Raw genomic sequence first — 26,060 nt, 5'->3', positions numbered from 1 at the left:
AGGATGGGAAATGGGGATGACTATTTAGCTTTGGATGTGTCTAATGTTGCTCAAGAACAGCAGCCACTCAAAGGAGGGGTGGAGGGTTAGATGCAAAGACTGTAATTTTCGGAAGTTCCGAAAAGCATTTTCGGATATGTCCGAAAATTTACAGAAGCCAATCTCAGATTCGCAACCATTTTCGGAATGTCCTAAATTTTCGGAGTTTTCCGAAAAATTTTCGGAGCTTCCGATAATTTTTCAGAATTTCCAAAAAGCACAGAGTAAAACGACTATAACTTTTCGCTCGGGAGTCCGTTTTTGATGATCTTGGACTCTATGGAAAGCTCACTCAGAGGACTACCCAACTCCACCAAAAACAAGGCCTAAAGCCACTCAAAGGATAGGTTAAAGCTTGGGTTTCTCTCAAGGTAGCACTATGATAGGTCAATTTGAGCACCGAGACGTACACAAACACCTCGACATTGCATCCCTCTTAATAGTACGGTATTCCTAAACTCAAATATAAATAGGAAGAGAATTATACCAATAGGAATGCCTTCTTTCCATCTTTCTTTCATTGTCTTAAGGGATGCCAATGCCGATACCGTTTCACCATATATTCTTCAAATGATTGCTGAGGTTACTTATAGCTTCAAATGGTCTCGCACGGTCCATCATGACAAAACCGTCACTCGCCCTTCACCACTGGATTTGGTTCTTCGGCGCCAAGCCCCTTGCTTGCCCTTCACCGCCACATGGTCCATCACGTCCGAGCATCGCTTGCCCTTCACCGTCTTGCCATAGTAGCCACTTCGTATCCCACATCTTCAATATCTCCACTTTGTTATTCTTGGTATCTCTAGGTGTAATGATATCACTTGAGCATCAGCACCTTTGCAATCCTTGGGACCTATTTCTTTCATTCAACTCAATAAAATTATTAGTCCCAATGATCCGGTTGTCAACCTCCACATGTTAACTAACCGATCGCATGTATAAAATGATATGAATAAATGATGAGTATTAATCAACACCACAAGTGTCATGTACTCAAATATATGCTCACATGTAAAGATCCCAATTAAGTAAAAGTGAATAACTTGTATCAAGTACATGCATAACCAAGGTATAGGATTTGCTCCCCCTAAATGTATGCATACTGAATATTTGTGTGAAGCAAGAGTATGCATAACAAGATATGAAACATTGAGAGCTTATCCTATACAAGAATAGAAGACATTTATCAAATATAGATATTAAAATAAAAACATACCTTCATCATCTCCACGTTCTCAATGTAAATAGACTAAATAAGAGATAAGACTCAAACAAAACATTAGTCTCACATGCATATGTCAATCTCGTGGAAATATTATATATGAACATATCAATATGTACATGGAGAGAAAGAGTGATACATATAGCTTGATCTCCATGCATTTCATCCTTGCGATTTAGGTCCACCATCAATGAACGTTTCTATCTCAACTCATATGAAATCCGGGAATCACCTCTCACACACTCCACTTTCATATCCACATGAGACTAGGCAAAGAAACGCTTATAAAAACATTAGTCTCACATAATTGGATTTGTTATTAATCATCAAAACCAAATTAATGGCACTTGAACTTTCACGGTTCCATTCTTCTCTCTCACCCTCTCTCCCTCAATCCCAAAGTTGTGGATAGAGCGGGATTTCGTGTCAGTTGTAAGGGTGAGGTTTTGGGCAATCCCAGCTGTAGTTCCTTTGTTGGCCTAGCGGTGGTCGGTCCGGTGCTAGCGTTCTCCTGGGTCTGTGTGTTAGATCTGTCTGTGTGTGGGTGGTGGTACACTTTTTCCGTTTTCCTGGTTACGACCTCCCAGGGTTGTAATCTTGTAATTTTTTCCTGCTCTATCAATAGAACTTTCGCATTGTCTAGTGCGGTCATTCAAAAAAAAGTTCTCCAACAATTGTCCCTTCAATTGTGTACTTCATTTTTCTTTAATGCGCAAAAGCTTTACACATCACTATATTAGAAGAAGAATGTTTAAATATAACTTCAACGCTTCATATGGTCGTAGTCATGGAGAGGCTAAGAGAGGGGAACACAATCCAAAAGCAGGCTAGCTGAACCAAAACAAACTCTGAAAAAGAAAGGACATGGGTAAGTTAGCTAATGACAACAGCTAAGTGCCCAAAATATCTCCTAGTGAAGAAGGTTCCGCCTCTAGCTAGAGCGGCCCCTCTTGCACAATCCTATCCACCACCTTGTCTATCTAGGAAAGAACATTGTCGAAGATGTAGGAATTCTGCTCCAACCAAAGTTGTCATGTAACCAAGAGGACAAGAGAGTCAAAACTCTTCCTGAGGTGCTCATGCATTCGGCCACAGGAGTACTCCCACCAAAGATGGAGGACTGATTGCTGACCAGGAGAAAGGTTTGGCAAACCTGCCTTAGCGAGCAACTTGTGACACACCTACCTAGCGAAAACACACTCCATCAGAATGTGGTTTGCCGACTTTGGCTCCTTAGGGGGGGGCACTGTGCCATAGAAGCTCTGCACAAGGGAAGGAATGGTACCTGGCGAAGAAGGCATTGTACATCAAGCTAGTAGTGAATCCAGCGCTAGTCGACTGCTAGATGAGTCGGTCTGTGATAGAGTCCTGAAGCACGATGTGTTGAATGTTGTCCTAGACTGTGAAGAATTGGAAAAGTACATGAACTTCGAGCACGCTTGAGATGTCCCTGATCCAAGCATTGTAAGGGAGGTCGGCAGCCCCCATTGTTGAATATTGACGGTGAGGAGCTATGGCAGGGAATAGATCCGGAGCAAGCAGACAGATAGCTTGCTCAAGCCAATTATAGGACCAAAACAGCGAGCGGCAACCGTCACCCACAACGATCGCAGTGGATGCCCGAAACATGTCTGTGACGCAAGGCTCAAGCTAAACTATGAAGCTAGCCTAGTAGGGTTTGCGAGTGCATTGCAACCACGCCCACCACATCCGGAGGGTCCAACCCATGATCCAGAGCTCCATGATGCCGAGACCGTCGAACTCCTTGCACCGACACACATTGGGCCATGCCATGACTGCATCCACACTTCAAAAGAATGTCTGCCATCTCGTCAATGGACTTTAGCACCTGGTCTGGCAGCCCGAGTGCGATAGAAAGATGTGAACAGGCTAAATTTAAAACTTAAGTAAATGCAGAAGCAACACTTTTTGGATATATCCGAGAATGATTTCAAATATTTTTGAAAATGACAGCAAGCGAAAAGCACAAAGAAAACTATATCAAATATGAGGAGCAAGCACAAATAGCAACTAGACTAGCAATGACACAAACAAGCAAAGCTAAGGGAGGGAGAGAGGGATATCACTGAGGTTCTTGCAAGATGAGGTGTTCTCGAAGTTCGAATCCTTGAGGGGATTTTAGTCTCCGTTAAGGAGTTCACATAGAGCCGGGTCTTCACTAACTCTTTCCTCTAGAAGTTGCACAAATACACTCCTCCTTCTACTAGTGGTATCTCTTCCCTTTCGGAGGTGAGATCCGACAATCACAAACTTCTCCCAGCCAACCACAAGTAGATCGGTGTGGCTCAAGAGTCAAGAGTATCACCTCACCGTTTAGTACTCAACCTCCAAGAGTAAAGGATAAAGCTAGAATCTCTTGGGGATGAAGCAAGTGCTCAACAAATCTTCACGACGTCAACAACATGCACTCTCTCTCTCTCTCTCACACACACACACACACAAAATCGAAACTCGAAGATCGGTGGAGAGGGGAATTGAGAAAGCAAGGCTCAAAAGTGAATCTCAAAGTATTGCAAGCCAAGGGAATGAATTGTTCAATGAGAGCAGCAGCCTTGATTTGGAGAGAGGAGGGGGCTATTTATAGCCACAGCATCAGATCTGCCCATTGGGAGCAATTATTCCCTTTCTTGGGAAATTTCCAAAATGGATTTTCAGAAACTTCTGAATGACACCGCAGAGCATTATTGTTGGTCAACCATTTCTGGATTTTTTTCCCCAAAAAGCACTTCTGGAAACTTTTGAAAAGCACCAAAGATGAAGTCAACATTTTCGAATATTTCCGAAAATCAGTTTCGGAAACATCCGAGAAAGACCAATACTGATTTTCTCAATTTCAACACATTTCAGAAATTTCCAATGGCAGTTTTGGAAACTTTTGGAAAATACCAGTACCGATTTTCCAAGTTCAAGTTAGTTCGGATATTTCTGAATGCAGTTTCGGAAACTTCCGAAAAAGATCAGTATCGATTTTTGCAAGGCAAATACCTTTCGGAAAATTCCGAAACTCATTTTTAGAAAACTCTGGAAAACACCAATGCACAAAATCAAGACTGAGAATTACTTCAAAAAAGATTTTGAGCACTTATTTCATTCCTAGACATCAAAGCAACATCCCCTTAATAGTATGGCTTTCCTAACGATGCAATCAAATGAAAATTTACATTTTACCGTTTGAGCTTATGCTGCATCTCATCATATTTGCAACACAAACGGATTTTGCCTTTAACATTACTTCATGGAGAACTAAAATTCCTTCACTTAGTCTCAAACAAATAATTAGTCCTCACTAATCACATTGTTATTAATGACCAAAATAATTAAGGGTTTAGATGCACTGGGATTAAACAAAGAATCGACTGGTCTAGCATCAGCCACCCTACCATAGCCAGGAGTTTGCACTTCCAAGCTGGCAGACGATTGTGGACCGCGTCGACGAGCGGCTGTAGGCTGCTATTGGTAATTTCTTGATGGAGAATAGGATGCCAAGGTATTTATAGGGGAACTCCGCGATCGCGTACGGAAAGACGTGCGAGACCACGGCCAGATCATCCTCCAAGCACCGGATCAGCATGATAGAGCATTTTCCAAAGTTTGTGAACAACTCAGAGGTCGACTCAAAACATGGCATGATCCCCTTGATCACCTCTAAGTCCTGATCGACCAGGGAGAGAAAGAGGACTAGGTTATTTGCATAAAACGATGCCCTGTGCTTGATGGCGTGAACATCAAGCGGTTAGAGAACTCTGGTGTCGTTGGCATGTCGGATAAGACGTTAACCACATCCATTACCAAAATGAATAGCATCGGGGAGAGAGGGTCTCCTTGCCGAAGGCCACGCTTGTGGGAGAAGCGCGGCGGTGGTGATGTACACTAGTGGTAGACAGGTGTACTTCTCCAAAATGATGATAGACTTGCAAAACCTTTCATAGAAGCTGAGTTATGTAAATTTGTTTCAAGTTTAAAATTTTGGAATGTTACAGGTTCAGTATGCAAGAATAAACCGAGTCTTAAAATTGTGGTTTTCCCATATTAAATTACAACAAAGTGCACATTTTCACCAAACTTTATTCTCTGAAAAATATAGTTTTGAAACACTTATCTGGATCTAGCGACCTATGCTCACTGGATAACATGGATCCACAAATGGATGTGATCAAGTGTAGCATAAGGACCTTTACACTGCACCTACGTGGCGAGTTACCTCGTTGGTCCAGCTAAGCCAAACTCTGACGTGGATGAAAAAAGGTGGTTGGACCCGTGTCTTTGCAAGGTTTGCATCTTCTATCAGGGATCCGGTTTCCTCAGGCCAAAAAAGAAACCGTGAGCGGTCCCCTCTCCTATGTGCACGTGCTACTACCCTCAATCTTCCCATAGACGCCACCCGTCGCCTGGAGCTCCGTTTGTCATAGCCTTCGATCCGCGCGATCTTGTAGCTCGCCAGCTATGCTACCAGGTCTGACGAGGAAGGGGAGAAGCCTGAGGACGAGAAGAAGCGGAGGGGGTAGGTTGGGGGTGCGGTGACAGCAAGGGAGGAGCGGGTGCTGAGGGATAGCCACCGACAGAAGAAGTGACTAGATGAAGAGAGGCGCGACGGCTAGTAGCGAGGAGAGCCGGGGTCACCGCCATGCCATGGCTCATCCTCGACTCCTAAGAGGGGAGAGGCGACGACAGTGGTGGCCGAGCTCCCGCACCACTCCAGATCCATGCCGCCGTCGTCGAGTCCTTGCTCTCTAAGGAGAGGAGAGGAAGGTCACCGGTCATGTGCCACGGAGCTCGTCCTCGTCTCCCACTCGCGCGGCGAGGAGCTCGTCATCGTTCGCGCGCCGCTGAGCTCAAAGTCGTCCCCCGCTCGTGAGCCGCCGAGCTCGTCGTCATCCAACTGCTTGGCTCCACAGACCTCGTCGTCGTCGATTCGTCGGGTCTGCCGCCACCTCGGCTTCCTTGACCGCTGCTGCATCCCCATGCGGGTTGGGCTCGAGCAGCATCCGGGAGTGGAGAGGCCCCGATGGGGAGAGGGGATAGGCCGGTGGCGGCGTAGTTCGTTGCTGAGGTGTGGGGAGTGGGGAGAGGCCGGCGGCGGTGGAGTTCATCGCCAAGGTGGGGAGAGGCTAGAGGCGGCGGTGTCGCTGGTGAACTCGCCGAGGTGGGTGGGTGGGGAAAGTGGAGAGGGTCGTGGACCTGGTGGTTGTGGGTGCCTAGGTGGGGTTGAGATTTGTATTATTTTATCCACTATAAGGTGTTCATTGTAAAATTTGTACTTCTTTGTAAATTGAGAAAAAAATACGAGGGTTGAAATCAAAGTGGTAGGTGCTGAAACGAAAAATTTAAGTCACCCATAAGACCATTTGCGCTGTGGGGAACCAAAATTTAGACACGGTGTCTTTAGTTTATGTGGCATTTTTTAGGTTTCTTGGATGGGTAGCTTGCATTGCTAGTGTCGAGTGAGAGAAGACAGGAGGACGATCGCGAGTGAGTCACGAGCCTGCAATATAATGCACGCCCAACCGTAATACTGTACAGCAGCGCAGAGCAGGAATCTTTCGTTCCTTTCCTTTCTGTGCTCTTCATGCAATCGCAATGGCCCTTTAACTAATCAAGTGGATAATAAGTCATCTCTTTGGTTTATCAAGAGTATTAATTTATCTGCTCTCACGAAGTAATAATGATCCGTCCGTTTATTTCACCAACGACGGCCTGGATCTGCCTGTCTTACTGGCATCGTTTCTTGTTTAGATCCCAAAAAGTTTAGCCAAAAACATAACATCCCCATATTCTGTCCCAGAAAATCAAAATCATGGTTAAAATTTTTTTCTGGGCTAATTGGAAGGCCCAGGTATTTAATGGGAAACAAATACACTTTCACATGCTGGCAGAGCTGTCCAAATTAATGCTTGCTTATCATCCATCCTCTCCTATGCAATGGGTTTCTACCAATTACCTGAAGGTATTCATAAGAGGTTTGACTCTATTAGAGGGAGGTATTACTGGGCTGGAAACAAAAAAAAGAGGGAAATACCATATGGTGAAGTGGGATGACATAGCTTTTCCTAAGGATTTTGGTGGGCTAGGATTCACTGAAACCAGGAAGATGAATGCTGCCTTAATTGCTAAATGGATCATGAAACTGGAATCTGAGGACCATAGCCCATGTATAGATTTGCTGAGGAGGAAGTATTTACATAATAGTGGGGTGTTTCAAGTTACCCTAGGGGATTGCTCTCAATTTTGGAAGGGGGTTCTCAATTCCATAAAATGGTTCATGTTGGGGGCTGAGTGGAAGCTAGGTAGAGGTGACCATATTTCTTTCTGGCATGATTTTTGGGTTGGGTCATGTCCTCTGAAAGTGAGATTTTATAGGATCTTTGAGATCAGTAACCAACAAGACATTCTGGTTAGAGTGATGTTAAAGGAAGGATATAACTGCTTATCCTTTAGAAGGTCTTTTGGTCCAGATGAAGTAGAGGAGTGGAATGAGTTGAAAACTGTTATTTTAAATACTAAGTTGGAAGATAGGCAAGATCTGCTCTGTTGGGGTCTCAATTCAAAAAAGAGTTTTACTTCGAAATCTATGTATAGAGCTATGTGTTTCAGAGGGATTGTTGATAAGGAGATGGAGAAAATTTGGAAAGCGCCATGTCCAATGAAAATCAAACATTTCTTATGGCGGGCTCATAGAGATCGTATTCAATCTGCTGAACAATTGCAAAAGAAAGGATGGGGGGATGTTAATTGTGGCCTGTGTAGAGATTTTGAGTCTATTAATCACATCCTTTTTGTATGCCCTATGGCTCGCTTTGTGTGGTGTTGGTGTAGAGATGTTCTGAACTGGCCTTACCCTCCTAAAAATCTTGATGAGTTTTTTCTCTTATGCAACCACAGCTCTGCATTTATTAATGATAGATTACATATTATGTTGCTGGCTGCCATTTGCTGGTGTTTGTGGCTGAAAGAAACAACATGGTTTTCAGGAAAACTTTGCTTTACTCACCACTAACTTTGCCGTTTCAAATTATTTCTTTGTTGTTGCAGTGGAGGAAACTCTGTCGTGCTGAGGAAGAAGGGAAATTGGAACAATTTGCTGAGAAGATGAAGGAGCTGACCTCTAATCTAAAACCGAGAAGAACTGGAGTAGGGTGAATTAGTTTTTCTGTTGCTTTCCCTTTTGAGTTGTGCTATCCTCCTTTCCAGGCCGGGGTGTGGCCATCTGAACTTGTACTACATTGTAAGCTAGTTTCCTCAGCGCTACCACTTTGGCTTTCAGGAAAAGCCAGGTCCCTAAGGACCTTTTGTCTTAAAAAAAACATCACATCAAATATTTGGACATATGCATAGAGTATTATATGTGAAAAAAAACAATTCCACCGTTCGCATGTAAATTGCGAGAACGAAGAGGAAAGATCTACCCAAAAGTATTTGTAAAGAAAGATCTACCCATACGTATTTTTATGCTTCTAAATGAAATATTTTAAGAGCTAGTCAAAGTTTTAAAAGTTTGATAGAATAAAATCAATAATATCATATATTTAAATATAGATTATGCCCCAACAAAAATTCCAGCAAAAGAAACTTTGGTGCTTGTAATTTATGTATAAAGTTACATGCTGGTGGCAGCATCACATGTGAGCGATATCTAGTGATGTTTAATTCTGCCTGGTTCGCATGTGACATCCAGTGCTGATCTCAGACACTTGGATTTATCTTGCCCAGCTATATTGTTATAGTAGTACTCCCTTGGATTTTAAGTTTTTACTTGTAATGTTTAACCACTCGTCTTATTCAAAAAATTTGTGCAAATATAAAAAACAAGTTGTGTTTAAAGTACTTCGGATAATAAAGTAAGTCACAAAGAAAATAAATAATAATTCTAAATTATTTTAATAAAACAAATGGTCAAACAGTGCAACAAAAACTTAAAATCATTTATATTATAGGACGGAGGGAGTAGTAATTACAGAACACAGATATAGTAGCTATATTATTAGGATGGTCCCAATGTAACCCTTGTCAGCCAAAATAGGCATTAGGAATGCCCTAGGCCATGTTTGTCATTTCTTCAGGCAGACCCGGTAGACACAGCACTACTCCCTCCGTCCTAAAAAAAAGGCAAACCCTGGGTTTTCGTATCCAACTTTGACTGTCCGTCTTATATGAAATTTTTTTATAATTTGTATTTTTATTGTTGTTAGATGATAAAACATAATTAATATTTTATGCGTAACTTGTCTTTTTATTTTTTTTCATAATTTTTTTAAATAAGACAGACGGTCAAACATTGGGCACGAAAACCAGGGTTTGTCTTTTTTTTGGGACGGAGGGAGTAGTGGTGTAGCAATTCTGCTTCTGGGAAAGCATCTGTCCCCACATGATGTTCCTAGTCCATTACATTTGACTTGACTTTGACTCAAATGGAACCATATCACCTCTTCACAAAAGGTAGAAGGAAATGATTCAATGGCATAGTGTGATAGCAATGGTCACCTCCTCGAACGGAGTACAGAAAACACAAGTACCCAACAAGTGTAGGCAAACAACAGGGCAAAAATAAACCCAGTGATGATATGATTTCAGGATCTTCAAATTTTACACAAGGTGCAGCTCCTCTTTTCTTCTCAACAAGATGGAATAGAATTCGTGAATTACAAGCGTGCAGCTCTAGCCTCTAAGCTTGTGTTATCAAAATCGCTCCTCTCTTAGCATACCATAGTTCACCAGCACCCCAAAGCCTTCCGGTCAATGTTGGGAAACTTGGAGGTTGGAGATCAGGGCATATATTTATTTTTCGTTTATTCCATCCCATGTAATCATGGGACATCTTTTCTTTGCCAACACATCCTGATTATGCTTACATAAGCTGGCCAGACAATAAAATATGTCCATTTCCATACCTGAATCTGGTCACCCTTTCATGACCCCGAGATAAATGGGATCTCGGCTAGTGAAGTGGGAAGGGATAGAGGGAGATTTTGTGCAGCTAGATAAGTGATGATACCAGCTGCATAACCTGCAAGGGCAAAACCACTCACCTGCAAAACCAAGCGGTATAAATACAATGTGGACTCAAAAGACATAGATCATTTCAATGTTTACATATATTCTACGGGCCTAGTCACTTGTAGTTGCTAATTCCGTACAAGTACACACAACTTACTACCAATCGTTAAGGATTTGAGGTTCTGAGATGACACTAACAGCACGATGGACTTATAAATTAGTGTTGCAATTCTCCGAAAAGCACAAATAGTTGAAGAAAGGTGGGCAATCTACTTTACATCCAAATCATTGAGAAGACACTTGTGCAAATCTATAAACAAAGTTATGCCGTAAACAAATAAGCGAGCTTGGTTTAAAACATAAAACTATAACTAATTAATGAAAGCATGGTATTTCATCCCTTACAGAAAAGCACAATCTTGCCCTTACGTACGTACCATCAATGCATGATATCACAATTGTTTTCCTATAGAGAAGCTAAACCAAGCTGCAGTCCAAAATCAATTTTTTTCCCTGTTCCCAGCCCTTATCAGAATTACTGAAAGATATGATGAGCATATATGGATTGGATTTAACAGTTCGACAGGGAAATATCAACCACACCGAATAAGTTTCTTGTTCTGTAACATACGATTCTGTATTGTGTAAGTTGTTCCACAGCTCCACTTATTATTAGAGTAAAAGTTCAATTTACCTTGCGGAAATACCAAAAGAAATCCACCTTTTCCATTCCCATGAAAGCCACACCTGCTGCAGAGCCAATGATAAGCATAGAACCACCCGTACCAGCACAGAACGCAATAAGCTGCCAAAAGTCCGCATCTTGAGGAAATGAAGTCAGGTCATACATCCCCATTGTTGCAGCAACAAGTGGAACATTGTCTATAATTGCTGATGCTACACCGATAGCGCTTGCAATAAGGTCGGCATTCGGAATATTGGCATCGAGATAGTTCGCCAACTGCCTCAAAATGCCAGCAGATTCCAAGCTAGTGCAAGAGATTAGCAAATGAGGACCATGTAATTGATATATGGACTAGAGTACTAGACCACAAATACCACAAAAGCTAATTTTCAATGACTTCATTACAGGGTGGGCTAATTTATAAGCATGCGTAATGCACTATATGCATACAAACAAATGCTAAGAATTTACATTACTGCATATATAATGTTGGTCATATATGAAACTCATGGCTGAAAATTGATTTAATAATAGTAACAGTGCAAACATCCTGGGTAGCTTTAACATGCAAACATCTTGTTCCTACATAGCAGTTGTTCCCCATTGTCTACTATTCTTTGCTTATTCCTTGATACCGCTACCTTTCTGGTACATGTAGGGAAGGTTGTTCCATAAAGGATCCTCAAAAAGATCCACAGCGCATTATATTTAGAGCACATCAAACAATGGAAACAAATATGGAACCTAATCGTGAGACATCCTTTTGGGAGTATATTGACAGGTATCACACAAGTAATGTCTGCATACCACCAAATAAGCATGTTGATAAACATAAATATCACTAGGTAACTACCTGAAATTTTAATCCTGGAAAAACACCAATTATACTAACTATTATGCATGCTTAAGCTATACAATCGTTGAGATTCAAAAATGTAAGCATTTCTTAAATAATGAAAGGTAAGACATTTCTTAAATAATGAAAGGTTACCTACTAACCTGCCAACTGACATAAGAATTCCTAAGAAAAATAGAACTCCTTGTGTATCAATCCGTGACAGCGCTTGTGGAACTTTCAATCTCTGCCTTCCAGAGTCCCCATAATGTATCGCATCTGTCAGGATCCAAAGAATTGCAAGACCAAGCATCATGCCCATGAAAGGTGGCAGCCCAGTGAGAGCTTTAAACACTGGAACAAACACTAAGGCTCCAAGGCCAACAGCAAATACAAGTTGTCCTCGAGGAGCCATCTGCTCTGATGACAGCAAGCTGGAAGATTTCTGAGAAGATCCATTTGCTTCACTGATTCCAACATATATAAAGTAAATGTTAGATGAGGCAACAGAAATACTCTTTTCATGCTATCTATTAGTAGTGATTGGTTAACAACCTCGTGAGGGACATCAGAGCCAGTGGAACTGCCAATGAAACAACTGAGGGAAGAAACAAGCCCTGCCAGATCATAACCCAACCAATTCATTTCACGATCCAAATAAGTAGTGTTTTGATGACGTGGTAGGCAGAAACAGGATGAAAAACAAAAATTACCAATAAGTTACCGTGCAAATACAGACCCAATGACCTAATTTGCCACAATTCTCATGGTACTTGATTTCAATACTTATTTAAGCTACCTCACTTTTTTTTTTACAAAAGTCAGCAGGAGATACTCCTACAGGCCTACTGCGTGATATATATACTTCCTCCATTTAAAAATGTATATAAAGGCATATAGTTTGCAGGCTCTTACACCAAGGAAACCTGTTTGTTTTTACTAAAATACCCATAACTAATGTAGTACTACTCTAGTTGCATGCATTTATAGCCTATAAAAAAATAGGGGTATTAAGGGTAACAACACATAAAAGGTGCTTTGAAAAATGTGTGCGCCCTACATTCCTTTTACAGAAGCCTTGAAGAAATAACCCGTACATTTTTATACAGACGGAGTATATTATAAAAAGAACAGAATATGTAAAAGAGGTTGGCAATACAGATTACTTAAACAAGCATTTGAAACCATCATCTCAACATGCATTATAATTATTTGGGTGAATTTTAATTTTTAATACCTGCCACACACAGTTTGTCTATTTTTTTAAAATATTCACAAAAAAATGTGTACTGGGATTACCAAATTCCTTAGCTTTCTGAAAGGATTATTCAAATGTTCAAAACAAGTTCTCAAATATTAAAACAACAAAAATAGCTAGAACCATGAGAAATACTGCTAAAATATCACACTTGAGCTGCATTTGTTCGGTAATTTAGCTGATAAGGTGCAGTGTGAACCAAAATGTGTTCTTTGATAATTTGACTAATGATACACAATTTGAACAAAAATAATTTTAAGGAATTTTTATGTAGTTTTACTTAATATATAGCATTTGCAAAATAATACAATAAAAAAATTCAATGTAGTTTTTTTCCTTGAAAACACAGGACTAAACTTCATTTCATTAAAAAGAAAGAAGGAGGAAAAAAAATATAAACGAGAGGATCAAAACTGTCATCCCCATAGAACACACACACACACACATACACTCATCACCTAAGAGGCAACGCACAAGTCCAGCCCTCTAGCCATCCAGATTAAAAAGTTCAATGTAGCGGAAGTCATGCATTTCCAATAAAAAAGGACATGCATATATGTAGGATGTTTATAAAATCAATCATAGATGTGAGTACTCAAATCTTAGTTGATACATCCAGTACCAATTAAGGGGAATAATGCAACATTATAATCCAAAAAACTTGACGTATGTTTTAGAGGCCTCACAGCCATGAAACAATTATATAAACACATAATAAAACACTATAAAGCTGACCTGCATTGTGTTCAACGTTGTAATCTGACCATGAATCCACAACATAGTGGTCGTCACATCACCAATTGGTGTCCATGCACCCCCAGCATTTGCAGATATCACAACAACAGCGCCTAACAATCTGTCCCAATAAAACAATAGGGAAAACTCAGGAGGTCAGGATGCAAGACATTCTTCCAAACAATTTCTTGTAACTTATGATGTCGTGTACATTAAAAGCTAAATGTCAAAATGCCTAGTGTAAAAAAATCCCACTTGGTGCAGGTATGCAAGACACACCAGGTTCACCTCAAATTGGCACAAAATATTCCTCAAACAAACCAAGAAGGACGTAATGGACTGGCCTAACAACAGCTAACTTCGAGAAATAGAAATGGAATGTTGGCTACAACTATGAGCCTCTTATTTCTGTTACATTTGAACCATAATTTGGAATGTAGAATTTTGCAAAAATTAATTCAGTGCACAGAGGAATCCAGGAAAAAAAAATCATGTTCGAAAGGGAACGTTACATGGTAAGAGGAAGGAAAAGGTTCGCTCTTATTTCTCGAGGTTGGCAGGTCAGCCGATTAACTGCCTATTCAATTCTTGTCCCACCATATATGATTTTAATCTTAACTTCTCCATACATTTCAAACTATCTCATCATTTTTATTTATTTTTTTTTGGGGGGGGGGGAGCTTTTCAAGCAGATTTCTTGCCTAAACCAGGGAGGTGTCAAGGCATAGGGACATAGGGATAGCAGAAGTGAGCTAGGCCTAGGTATTATAGGGGTGATCGTAGCTCTCCATCATTTTCTCAATTCCCCTATCCAAATAGTAGATGAGATCTAACCTTATATCCCAAATCCCATAACCATCCCTGCTATCCCTAAATCCTGCCCAAACATAAGATGAGATCTGACCTCAAATCATAATTCTCATCCCAATCCTGCGGTGCTTGCACCCTTGAACCAGATGATCAACTGCAGTACATACTTCCCCTACTAACTTGAACTCTTTGGTATACTGTGGCTCTGTGCAATAAGGTGGGACGATCATCATAAAGAAAATTTCTTGAGACATGTGAAGAAATACTGTAAGTTATTAAATTGTGTTTAGTATAATATATTTCCTTAAAAGCATCTGTAACTCATATTTAACTGGACCAGCCTACATATACTGCAACCAAACCACATATTATCAACATATAAATCATTTTCAAGCATTTGTGTAATACATTTCGTTCGACAAAGCTTCAGCAAAGACATGTGCATAGCACGAGTAAGAAGATCAAACTGTGGGTCGTACAGCAATTAAGCAAAATCAAGCAATGAAATGTCAAAATGCTAAACCTGTAGTGAATAAAAATTTTTTTATGGAAAAAACAACTATGCAAAGATGCCAACACAATATTTTGAAACTAATCCTGTAAACAGAGCAAACATAAAATAATTGAATTTATTTAGCATGCAAGTATTTGACCACTGAAAATCAAATCCGTACAAAACAATAGAGAAAAATTACCAGAGCATGTACAAAAGTGATATAAGAGATTATGGAAATTCGTACTTTCTGTACTCTGATGGAGGTACTAGTTTCCGAAGCAATGAAACCATCACAATAGTGGAAGTCAAATTGTCAAGGATAGAACTCAAGAAGAAAGTTACAAACCCTATCTGGAAAACAGAAAAATCCTTGTGTTACAAAGCAACATGATGAAAATAACAGAAATAAGAATATATTAATCCAAGGTTTAATATTGATTAGCTTATGAAATCAAATATTTCCTTTATTTACCAAATAAATTATGTAGCTAGAGATGAAGGCATGATTAGAAGTTGCCTATAAGGAAATAGTAGGAAATAAATGATCTATCATATAAAAAATAATGAAAGAAGTTACTCAGAACAAGAGAAGTAAAATGTGCATGGACAAAAATAAGAATAGATTAATATATCAAACCAGTTTTGGATTTCAAGGAAATATTTCTCCTCTTCCAAAATCAGAATTCTCAGTGGATAAAATTTTAACATCAAATACTTGACCTCCTTGTTCTAAAGAGGATACAAGCTTATGATATTGCCAGTATTGAACTAACAGTTTATTCTAGGAAGCATAGTAATTCATATGCCACATTAATTCAGCATGTACTCGAGAAATTTACATCTCAGGGATGTTTGTCAAGATTTTATTTCTAAATAAAAATGTAATCCAATTCATTCTTGCATTTTGTGGGTATAGACTGGAATTTGTCTATGAATATGGTCAAAATTATTTATCCACAGAACAAACTCTTGCATTTGCTGATATCACATATAGACAGCAGAATTTATTTGGTTTTGCTACATATCATGGCCTGAGTGGCGATTGGAAGGAATTAGAAGGATAAATCAGATCTCCTGTCAAAAAGGGAGGGGAAGGATAATAAAACTTATAGACTCAGCTGCACAAAGATCTGTTCTTAACCTCAGAAAGAGTGTGGTTCTAGGCCATTTTGGTAACACGGCATCAACAACAGGAACCCATCCATTGAAATTATGTCATTGAGAATTATAGCGTATACAATCTACCAATATAACAGAATATTCAATGATCAAAGCATATGTAAAAAACAAAAAACTCACCACCCAGAGAAGAGTTCTTGGATTTCGAGTAGATATATTGTCAGTCACTAGCTTAAATCCTTGATGTGCATCAACAATCTCAACAATGGTCATTGCACCGAGCAAGAAAAAGACTATTTCACTAACTTCGGCGGTTGTATGACTCAACTCTTGAACTGCTACATCAGTAGATGGAGCCTAAATTGCAGGAAGAAACAGAAAATAGACAACAATAAAGGTGATCCACCATGATTAAAAAAAAAGTGATTCAGTAAATAGAATATAATAGGTGATAAAAAGTTCAGAACATGAACCACATTACTTCAATGGAAATGCAAACCCTCCGCAGGTTGAAATGCTGGCACTACAAAGCTAGATATTCACTAAGGAAGATGAGATATTTTAGTCAACCGCATTTCTTATTCAGTTCAAATTTCAGAGGAGTTTGCAATTTTTTTAATCAATTTGATCGTGGTGAGCGCTATACTGCATCTGAATGGCATTCAAAGTATCAACTATCTAACATTGCTCATGTTGCAACTAAGCACCATATTCTGACTCAATAATGACGAGGCTAGAAATGTATTCGCTAAAAGTGTCTTAAATTTCTTCTCTTTTTTTATTACAGTTAAAAAAAATGCAGAATATTAAATATGTTCTTAGTTGCCTATTATGCAAATAAACTAAACTAAAATGTGAAAAACATAAATGATTAAGAGGGCTGATGCAACCAGCCAGCCAGAGCCTCAAGAAAATTCCATAAAATATAAATAGAATGTTTCTCTTACAGATTTAATTATTTTGAGCCTGAAGCAATAACAATATTAATATCAATTTGACTACTCAAAAAGCTATCAATTTCTGTCTAAACTTCTCAAGGACATGTGTTCCAACAACAATAATCAAGGCAGTCTAATGGAGAAACTATGAAGTAGAGATTTAAGATTTAGGATTGATAGGTTAAATCTTAAAGATACAAGATGTAGGACCGATAGCTTGTCATTCGGAAAGGGTTGTTCAAGTCTTCACGGCAACTTCACAGATTAGCTTACCCCGATACTTCTGATAACCCATAGGCAAACGGCCATGAGCAATCCAACTCCACTTTTGTTAAACGCTAGTGATTCCTCAAATATGATACCTGCATAACCGAGAGCAAACACTAGCACCATTGCAATGTCCTGCAAAAGTAAATATATGAACTAAGCTCGGAAGAATCATCACTCGAACATCCACAACTACAGATAGTTAAAGATAAGTGGAGGGATGAAAAGAAAACCAGATTTAAAAGATGGGGTATTTGAGCATGATGCCTACGAATGAACTGACCTGATGTTCAGCAACCCAGGAATGGTTTATTGCAGCTGCCCCAGCCAAAGCTGTTGCTATTATAGTTAAAGCTTTAAGAAGATCATTTTTTGGCTTGTAGTTAGCTTCAAAATACTGTGAGCTAACTTCATCAACGGAGCATAAAGGATCACAATTTCCTGTCGTGTCCAACAGCTGAAAAATTAATGGAACAGGAACTTGTTAACAAATACTACATATGAAAATTTAACAAAATTTTAGTACAAGTGCGCATACAATGATACAAATAATGGCTCTGTCTCACACAAAAAGTAAAACCACCGGTAACTTCATAGCTGAGGTGGAAACAGCTTAAAGTGGCAACCCTGTCAAAGTATTATTGCACGATCTGCAAGATTGCTGGAATAAAAATAACAGAATATTATGTTGCTAGTTACATCTCTATCTGTTCCTTTTTGTAAAAGAAAAGGAGAATATGCTACTCCTATTTGGATGCAGCCTTGTATTTTACTGCAGATATCGTGCAGTGCAAATCCTTATGTACAAGTTTGATAGAGAGGGTGATGACAAGTCTTTTATGCGGATGCAGGAGTGAGATGTTCCTTCAAGTGAGTGAGCATTGGCATAAATTTTTTGTTGCACCAATTTCATTTATATACATGTAGTAGTATCCAACAATTAGCAGTAATTCACGTGTTTGCTACTAAAGCCAGGCGGGCCTGTGCGAAAGGTAGTGGCATGGTGAGTACTTGTTGCGAAAACACTAAGGGCGGCCTTGTTGGGTTAATCCCACCTACAAGGCCACAAGGGGATTGGAAGGGAGCCTCCAATCAAATCCGTCCGTCTTGCAGATTAAGTGAGCAAGGCATAAGGGATCGGGAGAGAAATGAATTCCGTTTGAGATTGTATGTAGTATTCCTGTGATAAGGAGAGCGAAAATGGCAGAAGCAAGAGGAGGTGTAGGTGTATAATATAGTAGAAAGCAGGGGCGAACCCAGGGCCCGGGCACCCTGGGCCACAGACCGGAGCTTGGGCCAAATAATAATGGACCTCCACCTAGATGTATCTCAGAAGTTTTGGCCCAACAAGGTTTGGCCCGAGGCCCAACATGTGGCTAGCCCTACTTCTCCGCTATGCGACGAGAGACCGAGAGAGTGCGCCGTCACTAGGGATGGCAATGGGGACCCAAACCCCGACTAGGAAAAACTCCATTAGGGGATGTAAATGGGATGAAATTGTCACCCATGGGGCTATTTTCGGGAAAAAGTTGCCCCCATCAGGTGAGCGGGGATGGGGACGTTCCCAGTCCCCCAGCCCCGAATCCCTGGGGTGCCCCGAGAGTGGTCACATGTACATGCCCACAGCCCATAGTCCATAGAAACTAAAGCCCATTTAGAAGCCCAATTCGTATGTGCTTGTATATAAACCAAGAAACCCTAGGTCACTCTTCCCATCCTCCCCACCGATCCCCTTCCTCTCAGATCCAATCAAACACCGGCCAAGGGACGAGGTCTTCAGCCGTCGACCGTCGCGCCTCTAGGGCCTAGGCCACAGCACCGACGCCTCCAGGCCGCGCCGCGTAGCGTGCTGCAGGCCACGTTCTCTGTGCTGCGACATAGTGTCGCACCGCCACATGCAAGTGACCACGCCGAGCTCCTGTTGCCGCCTCCAAGCAGCTTGCTCGTGCAGCAATTTGCAAGGAGCAATGCAAGAGGATGGCGATGGCACTTGGTGCATGCACATGCATCTACTTGGCTTGTTTTCTCAACGTTTCTTTTTTTCTCGTGTTTATGGCTCAATGTAGCTGGTGCTTAATAATTGAATACCGTAGCTTCTGATTGATCTGTGTCTCCAACTCTCCGTGGTCATGTATGTACTATTAGAAAATATAGATGTATGCTCTCCAAGATGATTTTTCTCGATATGTTCTCTATCTGACAATGGCCTTGTCAGGTGTGCGGCCCCGTTGGAGCCCCGTGTCCCCCGTGGGGCTCGGGGACGGGAGAAATTAAAAGCCCCAATGATGGGGACAAGGACGGTGGTCGAGTGATTTCTGACTGCACGGGGATGGGGACGGTGGGCTACAACCCGATGGGGATGGCCCCGTTGCCATCCCTAGCCATCACCCAGCGATTCCCTCCCTGCTCCCTCTTGCCCAGCCGCCAAATGTCGCTACTCTTCCGTTGACCGCCCACCGTCAGCATGCGCACCGCTCCTCTGAGCCTCCGACCACCCTCCCCGGTCACATCCCTACCCTCTAACCCTGTCTCCTGCAGTGCTGCCTCCTAAGCTCCTCTCCCTGACTCCCTGGCTCTGCATAGGCGCCGTGGCATTGTGCTGTGAACGCGGCCACGTGGGGTGCGGGCGTGCGGCACGCCGGCACCGCTGCACGGTTTGCCGCCAGTGGCCTACTCTGTCGCTCCGTTAGCATCCGGCAAGGAGCAGCAAGCAAGCAGAGGACATTGTGAGACTTGCTGCTGACTTGGTATGGTGAAACTTCCAATCGCTATTTGACTATTTCTTTTATTTTTAAATGATGAAATGCCTAAGTAAATTAGCTGCAGAAGTACAGAATAGTAATTCCATTCAATTTGTAATAAACTTGTAATAGAGAATTAGAAATGAAAGATGAAGAGAGAGCTATGGTTTAGGACGTCACTAAAATCTTCGTATGCCCAATTGGAGCCACAAGCCCACAATCCTCCAAAGAGTGGTTATAGGAGCCGGCAGCACTCAGCAGCGCAGTTTTTTCTTGTGATTATGTGAAGATGGTTCAGAGTGAGGCACACAGTTTTTCCTTTGGTTTATTGGTTCATCGAATTAGCTTTTGTTTTACCGGTGGCAAAACAGGTGAATTGTCTTTGGTATGTCAATTCTTGTTCTAAGATTTTCTTATTATTAATTTTATTTATTCCCAAACACTGTCTTTAATATACATTTTTATTTTTTTACTTTATAGGATGAAGATCTGCAGCTACTATAGTTGAAAGAGGTCCACGAGGATATTATAGGATGAAAGGAAGCTAATGCGCAACGAGGTATTTGTACTTATGTATCACTTATAGGATGAGAGGAAGCTAATGCACAACGAGGTATTTATACTTATGTATCACTATCAGATTGCAATTAAAATTTGTATTGTACTTTTAGTGGTGATTAGTGTGGTGTTTATGTTATTGGATAGGAGTTAGACTTGGCGGGGGTTAGGGTCCGGCACTGGTAGAAAGAGTGGAGGTCCGCAGCAGAGTAGTACCTCGTAGTCGTCAGGGTCGTCGGGTGGCGGTGGCGGCGAGGAGGCGGAGAAGCGGCACCATGGTGGTCGTGGTCGTGGGAGAGAGGTGGCGAGGGGCGGCGCTTGGCTGAGGCGGTGGCGGTGGCGGAGGGCAGAGGGGATGAAGGAAGGGGAGAGCGGTCGAGGTGGAGGTGGAGGATGAGGTCGGACGGCGGCGAGTAAGCAGGAGGAGAGCGCCGCCATTAATTGGTACTACTAGTCTAGTCTCTCTCTCTCTCTCTCTCCGTGTGAGTGAGAGTGCGCGTGACTGCGTGGTGTGGATGAGGAAGAGGGAGGGAGGGAGGTGATCGATCGAGCAGCAGCCAGCACTGCAGCCCCAGAACGTGGGCCCCACCCGTTCTCTCTCCTTCTCCGAAGAACTGTCTCTCTCTCTGTTGGATGTGGGCCCCACCCGGCCCGACGACATCGCGCAAAGAATCGGCCGCAAGAGATTCTCCGTTGCCATCTTCTCTCTTTATTTACACACATACTCATCCGTCTCAACATATAGTGCCATTGTTGAATTTTTCCTAACATTCCGATCATTTATCTTATTCAAAAATAATCTATTCTATTGTGACTTTATTTTATTTTTAAATAATTTAATAATAATAAAATTATGTGAAAAATTAACGGCATCATATGGCTTGGGACGAAGGTAATAAATGCAATTGAAAATCAAGGAAATTAACAATGAAGACCCATACATTCATAAGCATGGATGTATACCTTAAAAAAAACCGCTCAATCCGTTCTAAATTGTAATCTTATTTTTAAGAAAATATCACAAGTATTAAGGAAAGAGAGTAGAAAGACTTATTTATCTTCTCGGGATAGATGGGTTGCAGACTCCGATAATAAGAGACCAAATAATAATAGTGGTAGTTTGGAAAGATTATTAGTGAAACAATAATATTTTACACGTCGTAGATTGCTACATTTAGGATGGGGAGTGATTAAATATTAAACACTAGCTATACTAACTTGACTAGCAGAATGCCCTTAAGTTGTTATAGGGATCAAAAGATAATCATACGGTATTACGTGTTCACGTGAAGGTATCATTATATATTATATATTAGACGATATACAATAACTTTGTTCTTTGATTTTTAATGATAATCGCATTAATTTGTTTTACTTATCTTAATGATCAAGAAAATAGATAAGAAGAAAAAAAAACCTAAAATTTATCCTAAAATCAAATCCTACGGTTCAAATTCTGATTCACCTACCCACTTCTCTCTCTGGTCGAAACATAAGCTACTCCTAGTACTCTCTTCTCCATTTAACTTTAAGAAGCATATATAAGGACCCATGTGTCATTAATGAGGTGGTGGTAGCAGATTTATTACCACCACCATTACCTTTTTTTTAAAAGTGGTATAGATAACTTTAAGTGTATGGCCAACGCTCCAGCGTGGAGCGTGGTCTCACCCTGCCCGAGGGGAATATTCCCGTCAGCTCGGACGGGACCGCACCCCAGCACAGGTGCGCGACCCCTAGTAGAGGTGCGCGTGGTTTTATCAAAGTGGGGCGAGGAACGGGTGAGGAGCCGCGTTGGGAGAGGCCTCGCCCCATGCCGTGGCCTCGGGACGTTGCGGCCAACTAGCTCCAGTGTCAAGGGCGAAGATGGCGAGGAGGTAGGCGGGGCAGAAGAATAAGGCGTCGCTGTCGCTCGATCCGCTACCGCCGCCGCTTGATCCGGCGCTGGGGAGAGAGGGCCGGGCCGGGGAGAGGCGGCGCTGCCGGGGAGAGAGGCGGTGCCACCGGGGAGGGGAGGCGCGGGGAGAGAGGCGACGCTGGGGAAGGGACCACTGGAGAGAGAGGAGGCGCTAGGAGAATAAAAATAATCTAAGGGCTTAAATGCAAAATGTTACTAACTGAATGGTGCTGAAATGCAAAAAAAAAAAAAAAAAGATGGAGGTATGGCTTGCACTGTGTGAGGCATCTCCCTAGCTGGGTCCTGGATCACTAGGGGTGCTCCCTGCGCTGGACATGCCCTAAGGAGTACACGTAAGGACCCACATGCTATTGATGGGATGGTGATAGCAGATTTGCTGTCACCATCATGGCCTTTCTTTTAAAGTAGTATAGATGATTATCTAGGAATCAATGTCAACAAGTGACTTCATTACATCTCGTGTTATAATGACCTAAAATAGTTACTTCCTCCATCTCGAACTATAAGGTACTCATGTATAAGATTTGAACTTTATAACTTTTTACTAACCATTAGTCTGATAATATATAATGATGGGCTTATTGATATAAATATGGTACGGTATTGGTGGATTCATATTTTGATTTTTTTTTTTACATATGACGTTAGTTTCGCTATGAATAATAATATACCATGACAGAAAGTGACAATCAAAAGTTAGATGTTGAAGACTGTATGAGTCAAACCACACCTTATATTTATGTTTTGAGAGTAATTCGCATTGCATGGGAGGGTGAACTCTTCAAGCGGGGGACCATGTGTTGATACAAAAAAACACACACTGGCCTGGAAGATCTGCTTAACTCCTGTGCAGGTCCAAAATCTCGCCTTTAGGTTCGTGAGCGTGCCAGTTGATTTGATCCTACAATCAACAAGAAATAAAGATAAGAAAGAAGAATCGGTTGTACCGGCTCTATCGGCTGCATTGTCCATCCTCTGACCGATTCCAACTCAGCCGATGCATACTCCAGCCGATGCCTCTGCAACCGATGCACAGTCTGTTCTTTGAATCTAATTCTTTGCCAAATCCGCTTCGATTCCAATGTCAAACATGGTTTACATCTTACCAAATTTGGTCGTTAACACCATGAGACCCCCCTTCGGTTCGGACCGGGGACGCGGTGAAGGATTGAGAATCGGTGAGGGAATGAGAGGGGGTCGGGCCCCTCACAAGCGGTTGGAGATGGAAAGAGTTTAGATAGGTTCGGGCCGCTATGGGAGCGTAACACCCTACTCCTGTGTGTGATTGATCTCGGTGGAAGAATACAAGTGCTTTCGGCTTTTTGGGATTCATCCCCTTTTTCACTGGGGCATGGACCTCCTTTTATATCTCAAGGGGTTACCACAAGAGCCCAAGCCCTAGCTTCAAGGGTAAGGAAAACATTCTTTATAGGCAATTAATGCTTATCTATTGTCTGACGTGCGGAGCCATGTGCGCCTTACCGCGGCATGGGCCCGTCCCATCATGCCGAGTGACATGGGCGAAATCCTTATTAATTAATGACGACTTTCGCCCATCCGTTCCCACCGCTTGGCGGTGATTTCTCGAACGGACCGTATAAAGAGATTTGGTCTGGGTTCAGACGAGAGGCAAAAAGCCCCTCATTAATGGTGATTAGACGAGGCGGCGCAGGCCATGTTCCCTGGCAGCTGTAGGCACACGCGCAGGGCGCCCTGCCCGCCATCACATTTTTTAACGACTCGCACAAGATGGTGCGATGTTCTATTGATAGAGCACGAAAAAATTACAAGATTACAACCCTGGAGGGTCATAACCAGGAAAAAGAAAAAATATACCACCACCCACACACCGGCAGCGTCAACACACACGACAGGAGAAGGTTAGCACCGGACCGGCCGCCGCTAAGCGTGACCGGCCGCCGCTAGACCAACAAAGGAACACATACGAGATCGCCCTACAGCAAGGGGTTGCCAAAACAACGTCTTCAAGAAGAGAAGCGACGGAAAACCGCCGCCGCCGTCCGTCAGGGCTCAAAGGAGCCAAGACTGGGCTTACGCCCGGCAACCGCCCTTGAGGGGTAAGACAGCACGACAACGCCCTCAGGAGGGGGAATTAACCATCGTTGTCGGTTCGGCTAAGGCCGGGCTAGGTTTTCACCCGCCGCTCGCCACCTACGAATCCACGGCTGACGCACCGATGCTCCACCACCACTCAAACTTTGTCGACATGTGGGGCCCCTGCACCGACGCCCCCCGCCGGCCAACCTTCGTGCGCCGAAGACCGCACCACACCCAACGGCAGCTCCACCATGCACCGAGGTCGCCTCTTCGACCGCCGGCTGCGCCTCTCGCGCCAAGCCGGCCTCCTCCACCGGATGTGCCTCTCGCGCCAATCCGGCCTCCCTCCATCGGCCGCGCCTCATGTGCTAAGCCGGCCTCCATCTCCACCGCCCGCGCCTCTCGCACCGAGCCGGCCTCCGCTGCCATCGGCTGCGCCACTATGCGTCATGCCGGTCTCCGACCCCTCCTCCAAAAGATGCTACGTCGGTTCGATGTAGCCGTCTGCCACGCCCTCGGCAAGCCGTCCGAGGCCGCCATGCCTCCTCCCACCACCGACACGGTCACCACCACCTCACTGTCGCCGCCGTCACCTCACATCCGACTCCTTCCCCGCCTTCAATGCCGACGTCGCCGCCGCCTCCTCAGGCACGGTCGCCGCAAGCCGGCTGCCGTCGCTGCTACCGCCGCCACCAGCCACTGACGCTAGCAGCAGCCGTCGCAAAACCGCCGCAACCTCCAACACAGCCGCCCCGACACCGTCGCCATGCGGGGGGGCCAAATCGGCCTGCAACGCCTGGATCCGGCCGCCGTCGCCAGCCTCGCCGCCAGATCCACCCGTCATCGTCAGCCTCGCCGCCACCTCCATCCCCGCCGCCATCTCCATCCCCGCCGCCGGCGCCTCCTCACCATCCCCGACGCCGCCGTCACCCCCGCCACCGTCGTCGCCTTCCCCGCCGCCAGCCGCCACCAACTGCCGCCGCCACCAACTGCCGCCGCCACCTTAGGCCGACCCTCCACCGGCGGCCTCCCCGCCAGATCCGGCCACGGCGGCCCGGATCTGGGCGGCCTTCTCTGTCTCGCGTGGCCCCCCACCGCCGACGGGAGAGGCAGACGAAGGCGACGAAGCCCCGCTGCCGCCCTCCTTGCGACCGCGCGGCTTTGCCGCGGCCGCTCGGGCGGCGGCGAGGCGGCAGAGGGAGGAAGGGTGGAGCGGCGACGCTGGCGGTTTCCGCCTCCCGTATCGCCCGTGAGGGAGGGTGACGCGGGGGAGAATGTATATCTGAGTGCCCGCCGTCACATCAATCATTCTGATTTAGAGTGGCCGGTTAGTGCGCCTGCACACTGCATTTAATGTGACGTGCTGCGT

The 26,060-nt window shown here is 43.3% G+C and overlaps 2 protein-coding genes across 2 annotated transcripts; both read right to left on the bottom strand.

Annotated features, from left to right (window-relative positions):
* Positions 1-9,802: 9,802 nt before the first annotated feature.
* LOC4346388 (sodium/proton antiporter 1) lies at positions 9,803-21,228 on the bottom strand. The gene is made up of 10 exons (XM_015756906.3): positions 20,932-21,228; positions 17,700-17,873; positions 17,423-17,551; positions 16,392-16,568; positions 15,337-15,443; positions 13,787-13,907; positions 12,349-12,410; positions 11,958-12,260; positions 10,968-11,262; positions 9,803-10,305 (listed from the first exon to the last, which is right to left on the bottom strand). The coding sequence occupies exons 1-10, from the start codon at positions 21,151-21,153 to the stop codon at positions 10,186-10,188; spliced, it is 1,710 nt and encodes a 569-aa protein (XP_015612392.1). The 5' UTR covers positions 21,154-21,228; the 3' UTR covers positions 9,803-10,185.
* A 3,577-nt stretch (positions 21,229-24,805) lies between these two features.
* Positions 24,806-25,120, bottom strand: LOC136351840 (uncharacterized). The gene has a single exon (XM_066304263.1). It carries the CDS (start codon positions 25,118-25,120, stop codon positions 24,806-24,808), a length of 315 nt encoding a protein of 104 aa, XP_066160360.1.
* Between the last annotated feature and the right edge of the window lie 940 nt (positions 25,121-26,060).

This window comes from Oryza sativa, chromosome 9, assembly GCF_034140825.1.
Source record: "Oryza sativa Japonica Group chromosome 9, ASM3414082v1".
Taxonomy (NCBI): Eukaryota; Viridiplantae; Streptophyta; class Magnoliopsida; order Poales; family Poaceae; genus Oryza; species Oryza sativa.
This window is presented reverse-complemented; position numbering and strand designations above follow the sequence as displayed.

Bases quoted from the DNA above. Each gene is read 5' to 3' on its own strand.
- LOC136351840 (XM_066304263.1), bottom strand. From the start codon at position 25,120: ATGGCAGCGGAGGCCGGCTCGGTGCGAGAGGCGCGGGCGGTGGAGATG.
- LOC4346388 (XM_015756906.3), bottom strand. From the start codon at position 21,153: ATGGCGGCGCTCTCCTCCTGCTTACTCGCCGCCGTCCGACCTCATCCT. The intron at 17,552-17,699 runs GTCAGTTCATTC...TTACTTTTGCAG, and splicing joins CCTGGGTTGCTGAACATCAG to GACATTGCAATGGTGCTAGT. The intron at 10,306-10,967 runs GTAAATTGAACT...TTGGTTTTGCAG, and splicing joins TCTTTTGGTATTTCCGCAAG to GTGAGTGGTTTTGCCCTTGC.